The 25810-nt window shown below is 37.3% G+C and overlaps 1 protein-coding gene and 1 pseudogene across 7 annotated transcripts in view; both read left to right on the top strand.

The window, feature by feature from the left end:
- The first annotated feature begins 1754 nt into the window (after window positions 1-1754).
- Window positions 1755-25644, top strand: LOC149751287 (E3 ubiquitin-protein ligase UPL6-like). Of its 6 annotated transcripts, none has more exons than XM_089927262.1 (10): window positions 1769-1999; window positions 2148-2307; window positions 4530-4627; window positions 4732-4859; window positions 18872-19106; window positions 21206-21386; window positions 21551-21733; window positions 23373-23552; window positions 25259-25375; window positions 25492-25644. In XM_089927262.1, exons 6-10 carry the CDS (start codon window positions 21231-21233, stop codon window positions 25504-25506), a joined length of 651 nt encoding a protein of 216 aa, XP_089783388.1. In that variant the 5' UTR covers window positions 1769-1999; window positions 2148-2307; window positions 4530-4627; window positions 4732-4859; window positions 18872-19106; window positions 21206-21230; the 3' UTR covers window positions 25507-25644. The 6 variants fall into 6 exon arrangements, 4 of the variants coding, with proteins under 4 accessions (XP_089783390.1, XP_089783391.1, XP_089783389.1 ...); XR_016398352.1 differs by having other exon boundaries at window positions 1770-1999; window positions 25234-25375; window positions 25492-25523; XR_016398351.1 differs by having other exon boundaries at window positions 1774-1999; window positions 25266-25375; window positions 25492-25632.
- LOC103698671 (E3 ubiquitin-protein ligase UPL6-like) overlaps window positions 25628-25810 on the top strand; it is a 78220-nt pseudogene continuing 78037 nt past the window's right edge. Inside the window, exon 1 of the transcript XR_016398363.1 lies at window positions 25628-25794. The product of XR_016398363.1 is annotated as an E3 ubiquitin-protein ligase UPL6-like (transcript). The remainder of the gene's footprint in view (window positions 25795-25810) is intronic.

Below are 25810 nucleotides of genomic sequence, written 5' to 3'. Positions count from 1 at the left end.
GGGCTTTGGGTCGTTTTGATTGCATCCTTACTGGTATCATAGGCGACATAAATGTAAAAAGTTACAGTCACTCGAGCCAAAAGTTAAGGTCCTGTTTGGGGGAGCTTTTGGAGGGCCAGAAAGCACTTTCTAGCCCTTCAAAAGTACTTTTAGATGAAAAACTGTGTTTGGTAAATTTTTCAAAAAGCTGTTTCAGCTTTTGCGGGAAGCTGAAAACAGCTTTTGGGAGGAAGCTCCAATTTGGAGCTTTTGGGAGGAAGCTGTTTCAGCTTTTTCGGAAAGCTGTATTTTTGACAAAAATGCCCATATTAAAATAACATAATTACATAGTTTGTCCCTTTATAAACCTAAAAATCTGCTAGAGCCAAAAATCCTAGCCGTCAAACTTCCTTCCGTAAGAAAAGGTATTTTTCTTTTCAATTTTTGTATGCATCTCTTGAACCACATTTTAGAAGAAAAAAATTTTAATCCTTTTCGATACCTTCCAAAATCAATCTATTATTATTTTTTTTTATCATCAACCTCGCGGCCCACGCTGAGGTCCTCCTCGAGCGTGGACCACGAAGAAGAGCCCCTGGACCGCGGAAAATTATTTTATGGAAAATTATGGAAAATTATTATGGAAAATTATTTTATACTAATAATTATAATATTTTATACCTTTATTTTTGTGTTATACTATAAATATAATATCATATTATATTATATCATAATACATTAATATGCTATGTTAAATAATTTAATATTATGTTATATTATGAAAAATTAATTTATACTAATAATTATAATATTTTATACCTTTATTTTTGTATTATACTATAAATATAATATCATATTATATTATATCATAATACATTAATATGTTATGTTAAATAATTTAATATTATGTTATATTATGGAAAATTAATTTATACTAATAATTATAATATTTTATAACTTTATTATTGTATTATACTATAAATATTATATTATATTACATTACATTACATTATAATACATTAATATGTTATTTTAAATAATTTAATATTATGTTATATTATGGAAAATTAATTTATAATAATAATTATAATATTTTATACCTTTATTATTGTATTATACTATAAATATTGTATTATATTACATTACATTATAATACATTAATATGTTATTTTAAATAATTTAATATTATGTTATATTATGAGAAATTAATTTTTACTAACAATTATAATATTTTATACTTTTATTATTGTATTATACTATAAATATAATATATATTACATTATATCATAATACATTAATATGTTATGTTAAATAATTTAATATTATATTATATTACCAAATATTAATTTACTCTAATAATTATATTACTATTATGCTATATTAACATAATATTATTTTATATTACAATAATATTATACTATATCGTATATTTATGTATTAATTTATGTTATGTTTTATTATGTTCTGTTGTATAATACTATGCAATGTCCTTTATGTTAATTTTGTCCTACAAAAGTACTTTCTCAATTTGTTTACCAAACATAAAACAAAGTACCACAGCACTTTACGAATGTAGTTACCAAACAGCAAACAGCTTTTTATAACAGCTCTACTTCAGACAGCTCTACTTCCAACAGCTCTACTTCAGACAGCTCTACTTCCAACAGCTCTACTTCTAACAGCTCTACTGCCAACAGCTCCCCCAAACAGGGCCTAAAAGAGTCCAGCTGAAACTTCTTACAGAATAGGAAGCGTATGAGTTCCAAGGGCATTTCCGTTATTCTCCGCCTAGAAAGGTCCCAGAAGTCATTTTAATGGACCTGAAGGGCGACCTCATGAAACACGTCGGAATGAACAGGGACGCCTCCGCCGGCCACCGCTTTTCGACCAGGGACTCGCCCCAACTTTTTCCCGAGTTTCTCTTCCTCTGATTTCATCACCTAAACGAAGAGTTCTCCACCTCTGATCGCCTCTGTGATCTCTTCTCCCCTCGAGAAGAGGTCAATTCCCAAATTTCCAGGTTTGATTCGATTCCGGAAGCAATCCGATCGTTTCTTGATGTCTTGGCATGGAATCCGATCTATTTTTGAAAGAAATCCATGTGGAATGGGTACATTTTTTTTTTATTCCTTGATTATCTTTTTGGTTTTTTTGTGAATTTATTGAAGAATGTTCTTCACGGGAGATGCATCCTCTCGGAAGAGAGTGGATTTGGGGGGACGGAGCTCGAAGGAGAGGGACCGGCAGATGCTTTTGGAGCAGACGAGGCTCGAGAGGAAGCGCCGGTTAGGGTTACGGCAGCAGACCAACGCTGCCATCAAGATCCAGGTTAGTGGGTGATCATTTCTCTGCGTGTTGTTCTCATTTGATGCTGGGTGTGCCTTTTTCATGTATTATTTAATTCTCTCTGGATTGGAAAGCTCTATCATGGAGTTCTCTATCTTCGAATTGACTATGAAGAGAACCTTAAATAGAATGTTGAGTTGGTGACTTCCATTCTCACTCTTCTTCTCCATTGGCTAGTTTTAAGTTTTAGGATTTCACTTCAGGAAAGCCTCTGGAGGTGAACAGCAAGTTGGTTCGATATGATGGGGTCATGTTGTCGGTCAGAATTTGGTGCTTGCTTGTAGAATTCACGTTACGATACTTAGTAACTTGTAATCTTGTATGGTGCTAAGTTTGACATAGGAGCAGAGTAGAATTGGTTTAGGAGAATGAATATACTTTGTACATACCAGATGCCCGGAATTTGATGATTCGACACAGCGTGATGGACTTTCCCTAGGTTTTCTTGTAAACATGATTCATTGATGAAGATCTTTTAATCATACGTGTCTGTCTGAAATTTTAAGGCCAATTTTGGGGTCACAAAGACCCCTACAAAGAAGCTAATCTCACAAAGACTCTCAAAGATAAAAATACCTAAATAAGCCCAAAGGCTATCAAAATAAAACAAAATCACTCTAACCCCAATGAAACTGGCTGGATCATTTTTCTGCGACGACTGTAGACCTGAGTGACGGGTGATCTGGTACTGGTGTCTGCACTATTACAACTCTCAGCTGCAAACATCGAGTAGAAAACAATAGGTGCTGCATCTAAAGCTGTAGCTTCCCAAACAGAACAACTCTAGCCACTTGCAACTCAATTACGTGCAATTCTTGCTGCATGCAACTTTGAGTTGCTGTGCATCTGCTGTTGCAGTGTTCCCAACAAACCCTAAGTATTTTAGACAATGAAAGGGTCTTTAGGGTACAAAAAAAGGCTAAAGGGGATTTAAACATGACATCTTGCGATTTCAAAACTACCATTTTTTTTAAAATACTATGGAAGATTTGCCATTTTTGTGCTGAAATCAGTAGGGAAAACGAAATCTAATGAATAAAAGATCCATAAACAGCTAAATCTGAAATCTAATGAGTGAAAAACAAATGTGCCGAAATCTATGTTTGTTTGGAGAAAAGTTAGTGCAAAATGAAAGGGTATGCCACAACTTTAAGCTGTCCTATAAAAGAAACCTGTGCAAACTCTGCATTTGGTGTAATGCTTGAAAGTTCTGAAGTTTGAAATGCTCACTTTCGATCTATTTGGAGTTGCCCTTGTTTTTGTAGCACATTCTTAGGGATGCATAGAGGTTTCAATTTTGTTCTGTTTGGAAAGCTCCTTTCATCAATTGAGGAGGAAAAATGTGTTACATGTCATACCATATTTGGTGTGGAGGGCTTTTAAAAAGAGAGGAACGAACATCTTTTCGAAAAAGTCTTCAGTTGCTAGTGGATTTTGGCCAAATATCACTGAAGTCTGAATGGTTACCATAAACTGGCCCATGTAATATATTCTCTTCATTTCAAGTGTACTCACACTACTGAAAAAAATAATGCAGTTATTTTTGAAGGAGCAATAATCTAATGAACTTCTACCTAGTTTTAGAAAAACTGCAACAATAATAAATGAATTGATTTTAAAATATGAAAAATCCATCATTATCAATTAGCATAGAAATATGATTGCAACTCCATATGCTGTAGCTTTTGTGAACCCTAAAAGGTGAATTGCCCCAATTAATATATTCTATGAATGACTATATGCATATTTCATATTTTGTTTACTGTCCCATGTGACCCGCACTGGGATAAGACAGTCATGGTTCTTTGTGGATGATATTTGTAAAACTTATTGTAGGTAATATAATCTTGTTATCATGTTTTGTAATGATTTCCAAGAACTTACATTTTTGGTTCATTGGTGTGATGATAAAATGAGTTTTTTTTTGTGTGTTTTATACCTACATAAATGGGGCGGCATTAACTTTCTGTTCTTATAAATAATCATGAATTTATCAACTCAAACGGGCAACATCATCTCTTGGTTTTATTTATGGTTATCTTTTTTTTGTAGGATTTGTCTTCCATAAGATAATGCAATCAAGTGTTTGAAACACATTTATCGAAGACTTGGCTTCCACTTTTTTATATATAATTTTAAGGAAAGACATCCTCTTTACTCTTCCTTTCCTCTTTATATGGAACTTGACTAATTATTAGCTGCAGAAATGCTTCAGAGGGAGGAAGGCTGTTGAAACAGCATGTTTAAAGGTGCGAGAGCAATTCTCCTTTGCTTTTGGTAACCGTTGCCAAAAGGCAGATTGGTAGGTTGATTCTTATCTTCAGATTATGTTCTCAATACTATCTACCTTTGCCATATATTCTTCTTGCATTTCTTTTTTCTAATGCTTTGTTCTTGTGAAGCCAGGCGTTGTTTTGGTCCTGATTCAGAGTTTCTTCGCCAGTTGCTTTTCTTCTTTACTGCCAGCAACAACGGTGATGTCACCATCCTTCTGGAGGCATGTCAATTGTTGCTCCAATATGTTCACCATAATGGTAAGCCTAACAGGTGTACTGACTATTTTGCCCATCAGTACCTTGTCTTAACTATATCTTATTTTGATAACTAGAGCCAAGTGTTCGCAGTTCATTTCACAATTCACATTGTTCCAAACATGTGACAACAGCTGTCACATGTTGAGCCATCTCTCACAAGCTATGGATCTGTGTTCGAGCTTGTCAGATTCAATTATTCTGTGTTTTTACTTCGAATATCTACCTGGAGAAACAGTAGAATAATGCACAGGGTTTCTTGTATTTTATTATATTTAAGAGGTATATCCACATCATGGTACTATTTAGATTCTTGATGTAAGTGTAAATTTGATTTTTGAACTGAAAGGTAATCATGTATAAAACAGTACACAGTACTCCTTATAGATGAACATTACCATATTTGAAAGACAAAGCAGTCTCACAAAAGAAGAAACCAGAAGCTAGTTTTTCTAGCTACTCCTGAAAGTGCCGTTTTGACTAGGAGAGGCACTTCTCAGATGATGTTATCACACACTTATTTTTTCAGGAAGTTCTTTATTAACTTTAGAAATTGTAAAAGGACTTTCCTTAAGTAGCTTCAATTATGCCCTAAACTATGAAAAGAACTGTGTTATTCCATTCAATGTTCTTCTTCTTCTTCTTGCTCCCCTTCTTCCTCCTCCTCGTCTTCTTACTTCAGTCATCAAATTAGAAGAATTGTTAATTGGAAACTAAAGATTCATATGCTCGATGATGGAGTGTATGTACCAATAAACAGAAGAATGTTTGAATTTTGGTACCAACTTATCCTCTCTCTAACTAAATTCATATTCCAGTTCTATTCTGCCGATGTAACAGTGTTTGACTATAAACAGGTATGCAACAATTTTGAAGCTTCAATTTATAATTAATTTGGACACGTAGGTGATAAAGTAGTAAACATGGTGAATCTGTCAAAAACACCATGAGGTGCCACGAGAGTGGAATAAATCCAAAGTCGAAGACATATTGAATAAGAGTTAAACATGCAGGAAAATATAATGGTGGTGTCAAGTCTGTCTGGTATGGAAGAAAAAAATTGTATTGTGTTCCCCTTTCTTTGTAGTTTCATAACCTAGCTTGCTGCTGCTGCTGGCAGATCTCATATTGGGATATTGCATTTGTTGTTTTGTGAAATCTAACTTATATTGCAGTATTTTTATGTCTTTTTTGCATTCCTTTCAAGGGAGAAAAAATCAAGGTTTTGTTAGCTGTCTCAATATTTCATATCATGTAGGACTCGTTTGGTTCATGGGAAAAGAAGGGGGGGGGGGGGGGGGTGGTCAACAGGAAAACGAAGAAAGAACTTTTGTTTAGTTGGAGTTTTCAAAGGAGAAGGATGGAAAAGTAGCATTCCCATAGGAATAAAATTTCATGTTTTATGGGAAAGAAAAATCCATGAAAAATATGAAAAAGCTACTTTTCCACCGGTTGGAAATTGGAATCTTTTTTCCAAAACTACCCTTAAGCCATCAAAATCCACAGATAAGATTTTTCTCTTTATTAAGGGTATAATGGATATTTCACACAACTTTTCGAGCAAGGTAGATGCTCAATCAAACATAAGTCACTCTGGAATGTACTATTTTTCCATGGCCAACCAAACATGCCAAGATCATTTTTCTAGGCATCTTATTTCAGGAATAAACTTCCTAAAAAAAATATTCCGGTGAGAGAAATTTTTTTTTTGCGAACCAAACGAGTCTGTAAAGTTTTCACCAAAGGATGAAACAAAAAGACCAAAGAAAATTGCCTTTACTATGAACGATCTTTTGCACTCGTGAATTCTTATTCATTTATTTTGAACTTTTTAGTCCATGCCAAAAATAACAGATGTGAATCCTTAAATGCAAGATCCGCCGTACCGGTTGGCAGACGGGTCGGTACCGACATATGGTATGCTTGGGCATGCCGGTTCCATACCAACACACCTATTTTTTAGTTTTTCAAGTTCAATTAATTGGTAATCAAATTTTTTCAAAATTTTCAATGATTTTAAATCTAATTTGATGTTTTTTTGATTTTTTTTGATTTTTTTTGATGTTTTTTGATTTTTTTTTTGATATTTCTATGATTGTGGTTTAACCTAAATGATGCATCTTGTTGTTTTAGAATGATACAAAACATAAAATGATTAGTGAGATGTTGCATACTACAAGAAGCAATATGAAATATTCTTAAATCAAGTAGTGAGGTAAAAAATATAAAATAATACAATCAATTACATATATTTAAAGTGCAATATACATACCGATATTTAAAATCTCGTCGAGTGGCGATGCCTTTCGTAGATATTCGGATCATTAGCATAGTTAGGAGGTACATCGGCCCATCCTTCTAACCAAGCGGCCTTGTAGTCTTCTATATTTATCCCATAAGGAACGCGCTCTGGATTATAAGCACTCTTGAATCTCTTGCTGAAGCTCTGGCTCTGAGAGGTATCCTCTAGCTGATAAAATGGTTAGTAAAACGACTGTGAAGGAGCCCATCCAAATAAGTCGGCAGCAAAATTCAATCCGTAAGATGCTTCGAGCTACGTAGGATAGTAGCTACTGGAAGATGCCTCGGATGCACCATATCCATATCTGTATCCGTATGATCATAGGTTGCCATGGCTGCGGATAATAGGATCCAGTATACGACTCGGAACCTGATATGTCTATGGATTCTACTCCACATGCGAGATCATCTACAACTGCATTGTGCTCTCTTGAATGATCTTGAGGTGCTCGTTTTCTATATGCAATTGTATCCTCGTGGGCTCCACTAGATCGTGCATCATGGTTCCTATCTTGTGTAGCGTGGATAAATTGGGACTCATCAGTGAATCAAAGACCACTCTGCGGCTGTCTCATAAACGGTGGTCTCATCTTATCCACTCTTCCTGGCCAACAAATCCATAACCACTATCTCTAAATCTAAGTGAATTGGCTTTTTCTCCACACTTTCCATTGGGGCTGCAAATGTCTTTTGTTTTTCTTTTTTGGTATGTTGAGCAGCTGTCTGCTTATCCTTCGTGCCACTCGCTTCCTGCTTACTCTTTGTGCCACTTGCTGTCTGCTTACCTTTCGTGCCACTCTTTATCTGGCTATATTGGGGAATGTATGTCACCTTCCTGACCGAGTCGACCGGATAGCTTAGTGGCCTCTTCTAAGCATCTCTCAATCATGAAGGCGTCCTCGCTCATCAAGCTCTGGCTCCTGCTGCTGGCTCATAAACCATCCTATTATAGGATCATCCTCACATCAACGAAAGCACTATGGATCAGATTCGTGTACTTAAGCTCTACTTCCTCCTGAATGTACTTCAGTCTCAATCTTAGATTATAGTGAACATGTGCAAGGTTGGTGAGACGCTTCTGTGTTAAACGGTTTTTCTGCTTACTGTGGATGAGGACAAAGGTGGACCAGTTGTGCTTATAGCTACTAGAGGAGATCGTCTATAAGAGGATCCAGATAGCTAGCCTCTTAAAATTTTTTACGAAATATTGAATTCAAACCAAAATAAATCCACCATTCATCTGCAAAAATATTGAATTTTTTTTTATAAGATTGTATCATATTAGTAACCATCTAACGCCAGGTAAATGCCCTCATGATGTGTAATATATCTGAATTCATACTTTTCTTACTTACGACAGCTGTCGAGACTCCAAAGCTGTCAGTGTCCTCTCTAAATATTTTGGTCTGTAAAAAAGAACCGTGTTGTAGTATTTTAATAATTGAAGATACTAGTTAACTTACATGTTATTTAAGTTAACTTATTTCTTCTAGACATAGTGCCGCAACTTCTGAATCAGGCTCTATCTTGTAAATCACATTACGTAGAGCGGCCGAAGCTTGTCATCCATATTGATTCCAGCTACGATGTACTGAAACCTCGGTTTAGGTAGTATACTGCAGATAGAGTTCGTTAATTATCTTAGTAAAATTGTACAAGTACAGAAGCAGTCTAATTTTCAATGTTCTTACTTATCTGCTAGATACAAGTCTCTACTCATCTAGCAGTCCTACCGCCGCTCAATAATGTTGATATACTTTTGGGCATACGTCGAATCTGCCTTCTTGATCTGAATCTTTGCCCTCTCCATTATATGATACAAGAAGCCCATCTAGGGGTATCTTTTGCAGTCCATGGCCCGAAGTACTTCATACAATGGTCTGATAGCCTTCACTATCGTAGTGTCTTGCTGCTAGAATGTCTGTATTATCACCAAGTTCTCGACAATGCTTATTGGTCCTCATATCTGTACTTTTCTGCCACTCGAGGCTGACAGATATCTGATGTAGTACTGCTTTCCTCTTAAGAAGGCTATCAAATGCAACGTAGTTGGTAGCAAATTATGTGACTCCTAGTCTCAAGATCTCTTTCTTTCTGATACTTCTTTATCAGTGAAAAAACCTATGTATGGTTATAAATATATCTGTTGATGGTTTGGGCTGTTCCATTATTTGCTGCACTCTATGAATCTTCGCAATGTCCATCAACATGAGGTCGATACAATATGCAACAAATAGGGTCTAGAAAATATTTGGCCGTCGCTCCATCAAGATCTCTCCGACGGCTTTATATTGTGGCCCATTATCAATGATGACCTGCACGACATTCTTCTCTCCTATTTTATCAATCACTTTCCTTAATTTGAGGATGTACGTGGCGTCATGCACCTGATGGAAAGCATCAATCGATTTATGGAAGAAAGTCTTCGTATCACAATATGTTAAGAAGTTGATAATGCTTCGCCTGGTGGGATCGGTCCAATCATCACACATCACCGTTAGTTTATATGTGGGCCACTTGATCTTGTATGAGGCAATCCACTTCTTTAGCTCTTTAATATTGTCAAAAAGCTCACCATAGATGTTCTTCAGTCTTGGAGGATCTACACCGGGATCGACAATCTGTATGAAAAAATGACAGACCTATAGTACGTATTGTCTACCATATTCGCTAGGATCTGGCTAAAATGGAACCAGGATCCAATAGCTCGCCACATATCCTTCTTCAGTATTGTGTCAATCCTCTGCTGCTTCGAATCTCCACTAAGGAAGGCATGTGGATCTAAATCATGGATGTTGCTCCTGCTGAAATCTCCTTGGATGACTTTTTTTTTGCTACCAAAAGCTCCCAATATAGATGCAATACGGCCATCGCCTCTGCTAACGGCCTTACTGACTGAGGTTCTCCTGAACTCTAAATCTGGCCTACTGCTTGCAGAATCGAAATCCGACTTATAATACGAGAGCCCAAATCGAGCCCTATGCTTGGCCACCTCATCCTGCTGCCACTAATCATCCAGGGTCGCCTGCATGGCAGCCTGGATCTATGCTGTCTTGTCATCTGGAGCGGACACCTCCTCTGACTTCCTCAAGTGATAGGAAGGGCGCTCTGCCGTTCGACGGTCCACCTCGGCCTTCCTTTTGGAAACTCTCCTTCGCTGCTTTGAAATTAGCGAAGTGCTTCTTCATTAGTTGTCGAACTTCTTGTGGGCATTTCCGACATATAGATATGTCGAAATAACCACCAGCTAAGTGTTGCTTCAACTTGGTTACTCTTTCTTCCTTAAACTCTATGTTGTACCAGTTGCACTTCCAATGGTGCCAACCCGAGAGCATTTGCCCATGATCCCAACCAATATCACGCTCTGGTTTCTTTTTCTTTGATGGTTCCATTTCTGACAGTTTATCAAGTACGCCGGTTTATCAATTATTTAAAAAATAGCAAAATTTTGTTACGATGAAGATAATCTTTTTATCTCAAAAAATATATCCAATTTATCCAATACATAATACTAATCTTTCATATTTATTCATTATAATATTTTAATAATTTTTAAATTTAAATATTCTTTAAATATCATAAATTCAGAAAATATGTTTTCTACTTTATAAAATACTTCTGAATTATTCAATATGTACTACTAATTTTTTATAATTTTTGGTATTAATTATATATTTTTAGTTATTTTTTAAATTTAAAAATAATTTTTTAACATAAATATTTAAAAAAAATAATTTCAGCTCATATTCATATAGAACTCAATAATGGATGCTACATATATTTTTTTAGGCTTGTGGGTATGCATTTAAGGCTATGTATTTCTTTTTTTTTCAAATTTAGGCCTAGGTCACTGTGTGCATGATCGCATCAAAACTTGAATAAATAGAAACCAAATTTTTCTGAAAAGTAGCTTGCATGCCCCAAATACGCTTCTGATTTTACAATTTTTTTCATTTTATTATATATATATTTTAATTATTTTTTAATTCAAAAATATATTTTAAATTTTTAAAAATTATATATAATAAAAAATAAATTTTTTATGTCATCGTGTAACTCATCCATAGATCTACAACATATCGTAATATCAAGCCTAAATTGGAAATTTTTGACATGATTTTTTCTTATTTTGTAGATTTTGAGCTATTTTTCGAACCCAAAAAAATAGAGAAAATGAGATAGGGAAGAGGAAGTACATCTTATTTAGGCTTGGGTCTTTCTTCAATCGTGTTGAATCAGTATGATTTTGTAAATTGGGAGGAAGGTCTAAAGTAAACAGAGGAGAAGATGTTGGAAAGGATTTTCCAACACCTTTTAACAAAAGAAGCAAAGGGGGAGGGGGCCCAGCTTCGAACTGGATCGACTCGGTGCGAATCGGATGGTTCCCACCAAATTCGAAAGGAACTAGCCGGTTCCGGCCAGTTCCAACCCTTTTCGGCTGGTTCCGGCTGGTTCAGAACTCGTTCCGGCCGGTTTGGATCCGGAACCAAATTTAATGGAACCGAGTCGGCTCCGTATGGGCTGAACCGGACGGTTCAGTCCGGTTTGGCCAACCTTGCTTAAATGTATATTTGGAGTTTTAGTTGTGTTTAATCGAAAAATCTTCTAGATTAGTATCTCTTGCTTAATATTTTTAATAAGGGAATTTTATCTGCTTTGTTTATATTACCATGTACTACTCTGCATTATGGTGCAAGATGGTCAGCTAATACCATAATTTTCTAGTCAAAAGCACTACATCATCAACAAAATCTGTAGCAAATGGTAAACATTATGCTTCTACCCTACTATAAGTTAATCATATGAGTTATTTGCCGATGGTTGCTGCAAAGAGCTAAAGCAATGATGGAGATAGGGGTAGTTTGACGGATCTTCCATGGAAATGTGACAAGAAACTAGATGTGCTGGATGCATGGTATGCTGAACCGGCCTGTACCAGCCAGTTCGGTCTTTGACTAGTCTGATTATGCAGTGAAAAATGGGGCTGGAACCAAGCGGTACGGAGCCCGTACCGGCCTGAACCAACCGGCATCGGCCGGTACAAGAGTGAACCGGACGGAACCGGACTGGTTCTGTCCTGTTTGGCTAGTGCGAACCGGCACCGAAACTTATGGCATTTAAATGCCCCGCGCGCACACTGTGCGCTGTTGGCCGGTTCGGTACCGGTCTGGTAGGCGACCAGTACGCCTACTGGTACCGGTACGGCATACCTTGGCTTGATGCCAACTGAAATCATTGGCCAAATCTAAATTCTCTATCACAACCTTTTTCTGTGCTGTCTTATGCATTTTCCTTGTTTTTTCTTGCTCAACATAATTCTTAATTTTGTATTATATTGTCCCTGAATTCTTTGTTGTAGATTCCCAAGTCATTTGGTTTGGCTCTCCACTGTTTGAGTGTAAACTATTGGATTTGTATACTTTCTTTGATTTTGTTCCGACCATTGTCATTATTAGTTTTACAAATAATCCACTCAATATATCTTGATAAGTTAAATAATTAGGTGAATTATCATAATTTAAGATAGGGGAAAATGTTGATTAGCGTGTTTAATAAGGGAGTTTTAGTTGTGTTTAATCGAAAAATCTTCTAGATTAGTATCTCTTGCTTAATATTTTTAATAAGGGAATTTTACCTGCTTTGTTTATATTACCATGTACTACTCTGCATTATGGTGCAAGATGGTCAGCTAATACCATAATTTTCTAGTCAAAAGCACTACATCATCAACAAAATCTGCAGCAAATGGTAAAGATTATGCTTCTACCCTACTATAAGTTAATCATATGAGTTATTTGCCGATGGTTGCTGCAAAGAGCTAAAGCAATGATGGAGATAGGGGTAGTTTGACGGATCTTCCATGGAAATGTGACAAGAAACTAGATGTGCTGGATGCATGGTATGCTGAACCGGCCTGTACCAGCCAGTCCGGTCTTTGACTAGTCTGATTATGCAGTGAAAAATGGGGTTGGAACCAAGCGGTACGGAGCCCATACCGGCCTGAACCAACCGGCATCGGCCGGTACAAGAGTGAATCGGATGGAACCGGACTGGTTCTGTCCTGTTTGGCCAGTGCGAACCGGCACCGAAACTTATGGCATTTAAATGCCCCGCGCGCACACTGTGCGCTGTTGGCCGGTTCGGTACCGGTCTGGTAGGCGACCGATACGCCTACTGGTACCGGTACGGCATACCTTGGCTTGATGCCAACTGAAATCATTGGCCAAATCTAAATTCTCTATCACAACCTTTTTCTGTGCTGTCTTATGCATTTCCCTTGTTTTTTCTTGCTCAACATAATTCTTAATTTTGTATTATATTGTCCCTGAATTCTTTGTTGTAGATTCCCAAGTCATTTGGTTTGGCTCTCCACTGTTTGAGTGTAAACTATTGGATTTGTATACTTTCTTTGATTTTGTTCCGACCATTGTCATTATTAGTTTTACAAATAATCCACTCAATATATCTTGATAAGTTAAATAATTAGGTGAATTATCATAATTTAAGATAGGAGAAAATGTTGATTAGCGTGTTTAATAAGGGAGTTTTAGTTGTGTTTAATCGAAAAATCTTCTAGATTAGTATCTCTTGCTTAATATTTTTAATAAGGGAATTTTATCTGCTTTGTTTATATTACCATGTACTACTCTGCATTATGGTGCAAGATGGTCAGCTAATACCATAATTTTCTAGTCAAAAGCACTACATCATCAACAAAATCTGCAGCAAATGGTAAACATTATGCTTCTACCCTACTATAAGTTAATCATATGAGTTATTTGCTGATGGTTGCTGCAAAGAGCTAAAGCAATGATGGAGATAGGGGTAGTTTGACGGATCTTCCATGGAAATGTGACAAGAAACTAGATGTGCTGGATGCATGGTATGCTGAACCGGCCTGTACCAGCCAGTCCGGTCTTTGACTAGTCTGATTATGCAGTGAAAAATGGGGCTGGAACCAAGCGGTACGGAGCCCGTACCGGCTTGAACCAACCGGCATCGGCCGGTACAAGAGTGAACCGGACGGAACCGGACTGGTTCTGTCCTGTTTGGCCAGTGCGAACCGGCACCGAAACTTATGGCATTTAAATGCCCCGCGCGCACACTGTGCGCTGTTGGCCGGTTCGGTACCGGTCTGGTAGGCGGCTGGTTCGGTACCGGTCTGGTAGGCGACCGGTACGCCTACTGGTACCGGTACGGCATACCTTGGCTTGATGCCAACTGAAATCATTGGCCAAATCTAAATTCTCTATCACAACCTTTTTCTATGCTGTCTTATGCATTTCCCTTGTTTTTTCTTGCTCAACATAATTCTTAATTTTGTATTATATTGTCCCTGAATTCTTTGTTGTAGGTTCCCAAGTCATTTGGTTTGGCTCTCCACTGTTTGAGTGTAAACTATTGGATTTGTATACTTTCTTTGATTTTGTTCCGACCATTGTCATTATTAGTTTTACAAATAATCCACTCAATATATCTTGATAAGTTAAATAATTAGGTGAATTATCATAATTTAAGATAGGAGAAAATGTTGATTAGCGTGTTTAATAAGGGAGTTTTAGTTGTGTTTAATCGAAAAATCTTCTAGATTAGTATCTCTTGCTTAATATTTTTAATAAGGGAATTTTACCTGCTTTGTTTATATTACCATGTACTACTCTGCATTATGGTGCAAGATGGTCAGCTAATACCATAATTTTCTAGTCAAAAGCACTACATCATCAACAAAATCTGCAGCAAATGGTAAACATTATGCTTCTACCCTACTATAAGTTAATCATATGAGTTATTTGCCGATGGTTGCTGCAAAGAGCTAAAGCAATGATGGAGATAGGGGTAGTTTGACGGATCTTCCATGGAAATGTGACAAGAAACTAGATGTGCTGGATGCATGGTATGCTGAACCGGCCTGTACCAGCCAGTCCGGTCTTTGACTAGTCTGATTATGTAGTGAAAAATGGGGCCCGTACCGGCCTGAACCAAGCGGTACGGAGCCCGTACCGGCCTAAACCAACCGGCATCGGCCGGTACAAGATTGAACCGGACGGAATCGGACTGGTTCTGTCCTGTTTGTCCAGTGCGAATCGGCACCAAGTCTTATGGCATTTAAATGCCCTGCGCGCGCACTGTGCGCTGTTGGCCGGTTCGGTACCGGTCTGGTAGGCGACCGGTACGCCTACTGGTACCGGTACGGCATACCTTGGCTTGATGCCAACTGAAATCATTGGCCAAATCTAAATTCTCTATCACAACCTTTTTCTGTGCTGTCTTATGCATTTCCCTTGTTTTTTCTTGCTCAACATAATTCTTAATTTTGTATTATATTGTCCCTGAATTCTTTGTTGTAGATTCCCAAGTCATTTGGTTTGGCTCTCCACTGTTTGAGTGTAAACTATTGGATTTGTATACTTCCTGTGATTTTGTTCCGACCATTGTCATTATTAGTTTTACAAATAATCCACTCAATATATCTTGATAAGTTAAATAATTAGGTGAATTATCATAATTTAAGATAGGAGAAAATGTTGATTAGCGTGTTTAAATAGTTCACCTTTGTACAACAGTAATCAAATGAAATCCAATGGCAGTTTGTTGGAAATCACAGATACATCAAGGTTTTGGATTGGGGAATGTTGTAATATTATATATATCATGAGAAGGTTATCCCTCTTTTCTTAAACTCTGTATCATACCAGTTGTACTTCTAATGGTGCCGATCCGAGAGCATTTGCCTATGATCCCAACCAATGTCATGCTCTGGTTTCTTTTTCTTTGATGGTTCCATTCCTGCCAGTTTATTAAGTACGCTAGTTTATCAATTATTTAAAAATAGTAAAATTTCGTTACAATGAAAATAATTTTTTTATTTCAAAAAATACATCTAATTTATCTAATACATAATACTAATTTTTCATATTTATTTATTATATATTTTTAATAATTTTTAAATTTAAAATATGTTTAAATATCGTAAATTCAGAAAATATGTTTTCTACTGCAGAAAATACTTTTGAATTATTCAATAAGTACTACTAATTTTTTATAAATTTTGGTATTAATTATATATTTTGAATTATTTTTTAAATTTAATTTTTTTTTAAAATATAGATATGTAAAAAAATTAATTTTATCTCAGATCCATATAGAATCCAATAATGGATGCTACATATATTTTTTTAGGCCTGTGGATATGCATTTAAGGCTATTTATTTTTTATTTTTTTTCAAATTTAGGTCTAGGTCACTGTGTACATGATCACATCAAAATTTAAATAAATAGACACCAAATTTTTTTGGAGAGTAGCTTGCATGCCCCTAAATACGCTTCTGATTTTACAATTTTTTTAAAATTTTATTATATATATTAATCATTTTTAATTCAAAAATATATTTTTAATTTTTTTAAAAATTATATATAATAAAAAAATTAAATTCTTTATGTCATTGTGTAGCTCATCCATAGATTACAATATATTGTAATATGAAGCCTAAATCAAAAATTTTGACACGATCTTTCCTTATTTTGTAAATTAGCTATTTTTTCGAGCCCCGAAAAATAGAGAACATGAGATAGGGAAGAGGAAGTACACCTTATTTAGGTTTGGATCTTCCTTCAATTGTGCTGAATCGCTGTAATTTTGCAAATTGGGGATAAGATCTAAACTAAACAGAGGAGAAGATGCTGGGAAGAATTTTCCAACACCTTTTAACAAAAAATGCAAGGGGTAAGGGGGGTTGGTTCTGAACTGGGTCGACTCGGTGCAAACTGGACGGTTCCCGCCAAGTTCGAAAGGAACTAGCCGGTTTTGGCCAGTTCCAGCCTTTTTCGGTTGGTTTCGGCCGGTTCGGAACCCGTTCAGGCCGGTTTAGATCCGGAACCAAATTTAATGGAACCGAGTCGGCTCGGTATGGACAGAATCGGGCGGTTCGGTCCGGTTTGGTTCGATTTGGCCAACCTTTCTTAAATGTATATTTGGGGTTTTAATTGTGTTTGATCGGAAAATCATCTAGCTTAGTATCTCTTGCCTAATATTTTTAATAAGGGAATTTTATTTGCTTTGTTTATATTACATGTACTTCTACTCTGCATTATGGTGAAAGATTGTCAGCTAATACTATAATTTTCTAGTCAAAAGCACTACATCATCAACGAAATCTGCAGCAAATGGTAAACATTATGCTTCTCCCTACTATAAGTTAATCATATGAGTTATTTGCCAATGGTTGCTGCAAAGAGCTAAAGCAATGATGGAGATGGGGGTAGTTTGATGGATCTTCCGTGGAAATGTCATAAGAAACTAGATGTGCTGGATGCATGGTATGTTGAACCAGCCCGTACCGGCCGGTTCAGCCCGTACCGGATCAGTCCGATCTTTGATCGGTCTGGTTTTGCAGTGAAAAATGGGGCCGAAATTGAGCGGTATGGGGCCGGTACAAGAGTGAACCGGACGGAATCGGACCGGTTTCGTCTGGTTTGGCCAGTGCGAACCGGCACTGAGTCTTGTGGCATTTAAATGCCTATGGCATTTAATGCCATAGCGGGATGCTACAACTTGCTGTGGCATTGTGGTTGTGGCATTTAATGCCTCGGCGTGCCGCGCGCGCATTGCGCGCTGTTGGCTGGTTCGGTACCGGTCCGGTAGGCGACCGATATGCCTACCGGCATCGGTACGGCATACCTTGGGTAGATGCCAGCTGAAATCATTGGCCAGATCTAAATTCTCTATCACAACCTTTTTCTGTGCCGTCTCTGCATTTCCCTTGTTTTTTCTTGCTCATCTGGTTTGGCTCTCTACTATTTGAGCGTAAACTATTGGATTTGTATACTTCCTTTGATTATGTTCCTACCATTGTCATTATTAGTTTTGCAAATAATCCACTCAATGTATCTTGATAAGTTAAATAATTAGGTGAATTATCATAATTTAAGATTGGAGAAAATGTTGATTAGTGTGTTTAAATAGTTCACCTTTGTACAACAGTAATCAAATGAAATCCAATGGCAGTTTCTTGGAAATCACAGAGACATCAAGGTTTTGGAATGGGGAATGTTGTAATATTATATATATCATGAGAAGGTTCTAAGAAGTTCCTCCAAATATTTGAAAGGTTGACTTGATTGGAATTGAAGTGCTCTTTCCTTGAAGGGTGAAGAATTTAGAGTGATTGTCACATGAAGTGTCGAGTTGGTGAATGTATTGAGTTGGTCATGCTTGCTCGTAGCTGCTTCCTTCTTACAGTGAAGGATGCTTCAACTTTGTCCTTGAGATTTAAGTTAGCATGCCAAAACAGTGCACAGATTGCTTATAGCTGTTGCTAAACATAATGCAGCCAATCTAGAAAGAGATCAGAGATGGGGATAGAGGCTGAGGGGTGGGGATTGGGTTTGACAGCTACCTGTTGTGATTTTTAATCTTGTTCTTGCTCTCTTCCTGACATGTTTCTCGTTAATTGCTTCTCTTAGATCTCTGTTAACCAATCAAAAGATGCACGTTTAGGTGTTTGCTCTGATGGCATATCTGGTTTCAATGACATCCTCTGCTTTTCTTTTTCTCCCTTGACAAATTAAATAATTACTTTAGTGCTTCACTTCTTCTTATTTTGCCTTTTCTTGACTTCTTGTCCAATGTTCTGTTGGATTCTACTATTTTTGTAGCGATTGGTTCACTCTAGTTGGATCTTTTGTTATTGCTGACATGATTTTCTTTTTTACAGGGAATATTGTCTCTTTGCCGGCCTGGATTACTCTTCAAAACATTTTCTTGTGGAGCATAGAGTAAAAAAACTTGCATATATCTGTCTGCAAGCAATCTATCAGAATAGGCGAGTTACACATGTCATGCAGTTTTTGAAATAGCTGCTTGGGCCTTGCAGTAATGAGCACTTTTAATTTTGGTTTCCCATGCCTTTTAATCATTTAGAAGTGAGGTTTGGAGAATCTAAATGTCTGGTACGTCTTTGTCCTTCAAATTTGTACTTTCGAGCTCTGTATTGATAATAATGGAAAATATAATTGGAAAAAAAACAATTTTTTCATCATCCACATCAAAAGGATCTGGTTGGCTTATTATTAAGTTCATTTAAGATTGTCCTTTCAGTGAGGGTAGCTGTCATTGAGTCAAGTCCTGATTGTTTGCTGTTAGGATGATGCATGCACTGGTTCTGTGACACTGAAAACCTCATATGGTGGTTATCGGTCTGCAGGGCCGGCCCGAGCCCTAGGCGACTGGCCTGAGCCCTAGGCGACCGAGGCGGTCGCCTAAGGCCTTGGCCCAAAGAAAGGCCTCCGGGAGGCAAAGAGAAGATAACCACAGAAGGAAGGGAGAAGGCAAAAAGGCACCGACTTGCAATGAAATAAAGAGAGGAGAGGAGAGAAAGAGATTGAGAGAGAGAGAGAGAGGGGGGGAGGGAGGTTCCTTACCTTGTTTTCTGTGTCTGACCGTGACCAAAAGGAAGCAAAGGCCCCATATAAAAACGGGAACAAGAGCTGGCTACGAGTCTTCCCCCTCGATGGAAGGGACGTGGAGAGTTTCCTGGCCTGCAGAGGGGCAATTTGGGAAGTTGGGGACAGTAGTTTTGTTTTGGGCGGAGAGAGAGAGAGAGGAGGGATTTGGTTGGCTTGATACACTTGTCTGAAGCCACTCTTATCTTTCATCCCTTCTCTTTTTTGGTTTTGGTCTTGGTTTTCCTTCCCTCACATTACTCGTGATCCAGCTGGGCCATCAGCAAGAAAGATAGGGGGATTGGAGATGGACTTCTTGGAGGGTGGAGATCCTTTTAATTTTCTCCTCTCTGTTTCTTCTCCCCTCTTGGGTGGTAGAGAGAGAAAAGGAGGGAGGGGGTTGAATGGCTGCTGTGCTGTGATGTTGCAGTTGCTGCTTGGGTACTCACTTGAAGGGGAGATGGTGGGATGGGACTTTTATTAATTAGATGGAGTGAATTTCCCATAATGCCCCTACTTTCTCTTATAGAGAGGTCCCTTTCTGGACAAATTTTTTTCTTTACCTTGACCACGAAATGCCATGGGATAACCTTTTCCTATTCCGCTCTTGCTTGACATGGTAAACAGTATTGCCAAGCATTATCTCAGTTATTTAATCAGTTTCATGGCCTTCTTTTAGAGGAATTACTTTTCCATGCTTCCATTCAAGAATTATATTAAACTGAAGAGGCTTCTTGCCTATCTTTATTAGATTCATGCATCTTTGTTGAAATAGTGTACTTGACAGCTATATATTTCCATATCAATTTTTTAAGTATTTTATACTTATTAAATTTTTTTATTATTTAAAAAAAAGGCCTCATTCACTGAATTCGCCTTAGGCCTCCAAATGCATTGGGCTGCCCCTGTTATCGGATCATCCATCATAATTTTTTTTCTATGAAGTGGGATTTTGAATAGAAAGTAATGCAGGGTGAAGCCTAAGTCAGATTTAAACTTTAGATTAGTATAACTGTATAAGTGTATAACCAACAGTAGGTAAGGATGTTCCATTTGTGTAGGAAATTTGGTCTTGTTAACGACAATGAAGTCCTTGATCTCCTAGCACAACATTCTGCAGTGTCCGGTTGAAAGTTAAGTATTGATATTTCAATAAAAGTACTCAAGCTATCATTATGGATTAGACATTTTGTGAGAGTTTTGTAATGAATTTTGGGATATATATTTTTTTAAATGGCCTTTTCAAGTGAACTGCTAGTGGAGATTTTGATGGTTATTAGAGCTGAATTCATCTTCTATTGACTTAAAAATAGAATTGCTTGTTACTGTTCAACATCTTGCCTTAATATATATAGTGGTGGTCTAGATATATTTACCATGCTATGCCCAAAATATCTACAGAACTACTGTTTTTTTTAACTCTCCATAAAACTGTAAGCAGTCTTGAGTTTTCCATGCATTAATTAATTGTTTCTGCAAACTTTTGATACAATGTTAATTATTTTTGTTGCTAGAGCTATCTATAATGCACATATTTACATGTGAGTCCCTTTTTACGTGGCATCGGTTGCAATTCCTGATCTTATTTTTTTTTTCTCTTTGTGTAGGAGTCATTTGAAAAATCAAATTCTGATGCCATCCAAATACTCTAGCATGCCTGCAATCATCTTGCTAGAAACAGTAGTTTGTTTAACAAATCCCGATCTTCCATGGGTCTGCAAGGTTATTGATTATCTCCTGCAGAGAAAAGTTTTCTCTTTGTTGCGTGGCATGCTCCTAACTGGTGTGGTAAGCATTTTATTTTAAATTATATACCAAATTACATGTTACAAGATGACATCAACTTGATTAGTACACATTATGTACAAAGAAAGAAAATAGCCAAAATTGTGTAGTGCCTTTATTTGTATCCTCATGCTGTGATCTTCCTGATAGAAATGTCTTTGATGCAGCAAAATGTGAAGACTCTAGAGTCCCGTGAAAGTGTATCTTCCTTGGAGCATGTTCTTATCCTAATTGCTTCACATATTTGTCAGCATCCATGTTGTTGTTCAAATGTTGACCCACAATGGAGTTTTTCCTCACAACTTCTTACCATTCCTTTTCTATGGCATCGTCTACCATACTTCAAGGAGGTAAATTTCTTCAGGATATCTATGTAGATGTATATATTAGGACAATGACTTTTAGAATAGGCGCTTCTGTCAGTAGAAATTTCTGGAAGGGAGTCAGAGCCATATAAGTTGGATGATGTGGTAAAGAAATTCTTCATGTTAAAATTTCACCATGTACAACCATGATATGTTGAACCGGCCTGTACCGTACCGGTCCGGATCCAGACCGGTACGGTTTAGCTGTGGAAAACGGTATCAGGCCTGTACCGAGAGAACCCAGCCGGAGCCAGGGAAGAAGAAGAGAAGGAGAGAGCGAGCGAGGGAGGGAGGGAGAAGGAGAAGCCTCCGCCGCGCCCCCGCGGCGAGAGAGCGAGCAAGGGAGGGAGGGAGAAGGACAAGCCTCCACTGCCCGCGGAGGGCCGCGGGGGCGCGGCGGAGGCCGCGGTCGCAGCCGCGTCCCCTGTTTCAAAAGAAATAGGGGATGCGACAACGGAAAAAAATTTGAGGCCGACTTTACTTAAAAAATTTCAATTTTTTTCCACGGTCGCGTCCCCTGCTTCAAAAGAAATAGGGGACGCCGCCGCGGCCTCTGCCGCCCCCCTGCAGGCTCTGCCGCTCCCCCGCAGCCTCCACCGGCCCCCTATGGCCCTCTGCGAGCGGTGGAGGCCTCTCCTTCTCCCTCCCTCCCCCGCACGCTCTCTCTTTCATCTCGTCTTCTCCGGCTTTGGCTCTCGGTACGGGCCCGGTACCGAAATGGTACCGAGAACGAGGAACCGGTTCGATAAGCCACCGGTACGCCGGCGGTACCGGTTCGGAATATCTTGTGTACGACTACATTAAATTGTTCTTGAACTAATCTGAAACCTATTTTATAGCTAATTCTGAAGTAAATTATGAAATTTCCTACAACTGATAAAAAATTAAGATTTGAGCTACACACTTTACATTAATTCCTTCAGAAAAGGAGTTAATGATTTACAAGCAATGATGGACTGTACAAATTCAAGATCCAAATTGTTGAACATGATTTATACTAAAAAAATGATTAAAAACCAAAATTCATGTTTTTTGGTGGTCTCTAAACTAATCATCAAGAAGGTGCTAAAATGGATGATTTTAATAGCGTGATGCTATGTTTTACTATCATTTAATTATCAAAACCTGATGAACTTATCACACATGTTTTAAGATATGTAGATCATGACCCAAAAATGGATTTTCAACTTATGTGTGCTATCATCTATTTTATTACACTAGTGCAATTGATACTGTTCATTTTTGTACTGACTTGATCTATAGTTTAAAAACCACCAAAATGTGCTAATTCTGGTTGCTAGGCATTTTTTGTGTTGTAGCTTATATTCAATGGTTTGGATCTTCAATTTAGATGACATGATTGATTTTAAAATCATTAAGTCCTTCTACAAGGAGTTAATGTAAATTGTATAATCTAAGTCAAAAATTAAAGGTCTAGTTACTGGGTGAGTGTAAATTATGTTGTTAATTGTATGTGTGAAATCTATCAAGTTAGCTACAGTGACTAGGCTTGAGTGGCCATAAAAAAGTTATACCTTCTTTGCATGCCAGTGGTTTATTCACAAGCTGTTACTTTGGTCTTATATTAAGTGTTTCTACTTGGATTAAGCTATTGGTGTTTCAGGTTTTTTCAACCAAGCGACTGGGCAAATATTATATTCATCAGATGGCATCATGTTTGCCTAATCATGTCCGTGTCCTTCCGAATGATGCAGCACTTGAATATCCAGGCTATGCCTGCCTGCTTGGAATACTAGAGGCTGCTGGTGTTGCTTTGTCTGAACGAAACTGTGCTTCTAATACAGTAAGGGGCCTTTAAAAACTTGTGACTGGGTTTTAAGCTGTTTATCATGTGAATTGCTGTTCTTTTGTATATGATCTAGGAAGACTAATTTTGTTGCTTATATTGTCAACCCTTTATTTTATTTTATGTTCATATGAAGGAAACACTAATTTTTCATACGTTTGCTTTACATTCAAGATTAAAGCATGTCCCAAGCTTACTGCCATTTTTCATACATACTAAAAGAACAGTGTATTTCACAAGTAATTGCATCACTATATGCTTTGCTTGTTGAAAAATGAAATATGCAAATTAAAGTGAAGATTGTAGAGAAAGAATAACTCGTATAGTTGAATGAACCTCTCAAATAATTTTTGCCACTAGTTAATTGAACAGAACTTTGAGATAGAGAAAAGGAACTTTCAGTATAGTTCGATGAATTTATCAAATAATTTTAGCCACTAGTTAATTGAAGATAACCATGCCATTGCTGTTAGTGGTCAACTTGGACATTTATGGAAACAATGCTGGTTATCTGTCTTGATCTCTTATAGTGGCCTTAAAGTTGTATTTAGTAGTTGAAATGCATACTTTTGACCAGTCCCCAAAATTACGATTCCATTAGACTTAACTCAATTATGAGTTACATGTTATCTTGATAAAAATGCAGTCATAGCTTGGTCATGACCTATACTGGTTGACTATTGGCAGCTGATAAATGTCATGGCACTTAGACCAAGCACCTGTGGCATACTTATATTCATAACCATTGGTAATGATCATATTTCGTAATTACGAATTATTGCAGATTGTTAGTCAGAAGTTGTAAAATAAATTATTTAATATAGTATTGTTTGTCAATTGTTATTATTATTTATTTGTGTTTATAACCCAGTTCTTTAAATATTATTTGCAATTTTACATGTTTATCATTTCGACAACTTCCAAAACAATTTTCTGGACAATATTCTCCAGGCTCTAGAGTACTTCAAATGCTTGATGTTAGGCACATTTGTAGGAATTATATTACCAGAGTACCCTTCAAATAACAAGTAATTGCATTGTCTTGCTAGTCATTCCAATATTTTTTCCCTTGGTCAAAGTAGAAGTTGATCAACTTTCTTTGGCCAATGAAATGCCTCCTCATCCAACTGATGCAAGAGCTAGATTCTCCATTTCCCTCCATTTGCTTCATTTTATGCCTGCCATCTTGCTTTCTGCCTCATAGCCTAGTGATCTATAGCTTCAAAATTCAAAGCCTTCTTCGTTTGCCTTTGCCATATGTACATCCTTCGGACCCTGACAATACCTTTGTTGTGGTTTAAAACCAGTTGATAATACTGAAGCTCACTGAAGCTCAGCTTCGAGAGGGGTCCTCTGGCTGATAATATGGTTGTGGAGGTCATATCCAAATATGCGGATAGCTAAATCCAACACGTGAGGTCTTTTCTTAAATTCTGTGTTGCACCAGTTGTACCTCTAGTGGTACAAATCCGAGAGCATTTGCCGATGGTCCTAATAAATATCACGCTTTGAATTTAGTTTTTGGAGACATGCATTTTTGGTGGGCTTTTAACTTTGAGTAGTATATGTTACAACCAGATCCCCTTGATGCTTATTACTGCTATAATGAGATTGCTTTCGTTCTATTTTTTCCGCCATTTTTTTTTTGGTTTCTTATTCCGGTGTTTTAACTTGTAAGGTTCTTTTAATGTATCTGTGATGAGTGTTCAGAACCAAGTGACAATGATGTAATCATGGAAGAAGAGTTCAAGGAAACTCTGAATATTGATTTGGAAAGACAAATATGCAGTGCAATGGATTCATGCCTTTTTCAGCATTTGGTATGCTACATCTTTATTAATTGTTTTAGCCAATTACCTTCCATAAGGGTCCATTCCTCTCTATGCATATGTGGATTATTGTCTCTTCCTGGAGCTGAAATTTACATTCTGAACAGGTGTGCTTTGTTTAGAGATACATTACATGCTGATATTTCTGATAGGGATGGGCCATCCAGTGAGGAGGTGGAAGCTATAAGTGCTGTTTGTGCTTTCCTTCATGTTACATTCAGTACACTGCCTCTTGCACTCGTGATGACTGGACTAGCTTACAGAACTGAGCTTGTTCCTGCACTTTGGAATTTCATAAAAGGATGCCGTGAGAATAACAGATGGCCAATATATTCTAAGCTAACAGCACATTTACCTGGAGATACTTCGGGTTGGCTATTGCCTCTGGCTGTTTTCTGCCCAGTATACAAGTAAGGCTGCTTATCT

Source organism: Phoenix dactylifera, chromosome 14 (assembly GCF_051530095.1).
Source record: "Phoenix dactylifera cultivar Ajwa chromosome 14, Ajwa_hap1_PhDact_Kaust_v1.1, whole genome shotgun sequence".
Taxonomy (NCBI): Eukaryota; Viridiplantae; Streptophyta; class Magnoliopsida; order Arecales; family Arecaceae; genus Phoenix; species Phoenix dactylifera.
The sequence above is the reverse complement of the archived record's forward strand: the minus strand, read 5'-3'. Positions and strand labels throughout refer to the sequence as shown.

Bases quoted from the DNA above. Each gene is read 5' to 3' on its own strand.
- LOC149751287 (XM_089927262.1), top strand. From the start codon at position 21,231: ATGCCATCCAAATACTCTAGCATGCCTGCAATCATCTTGCTAGAAACA. The intron at 21,734-23,372 runs GTAAATTTCTTC...TTGGTGTTTCAG, and splicing joins GTCTACCATACTTCAAGGAG to GTTTTTTCAACCAAGCGACT. The intron at 23,553-25,258 runs GTAAGGGGCCTT...ATCTGTGATGAG, and splicing joins GAAACTGTGCTTCTAATACA to TGTTCAGAACCAAGTGACAA.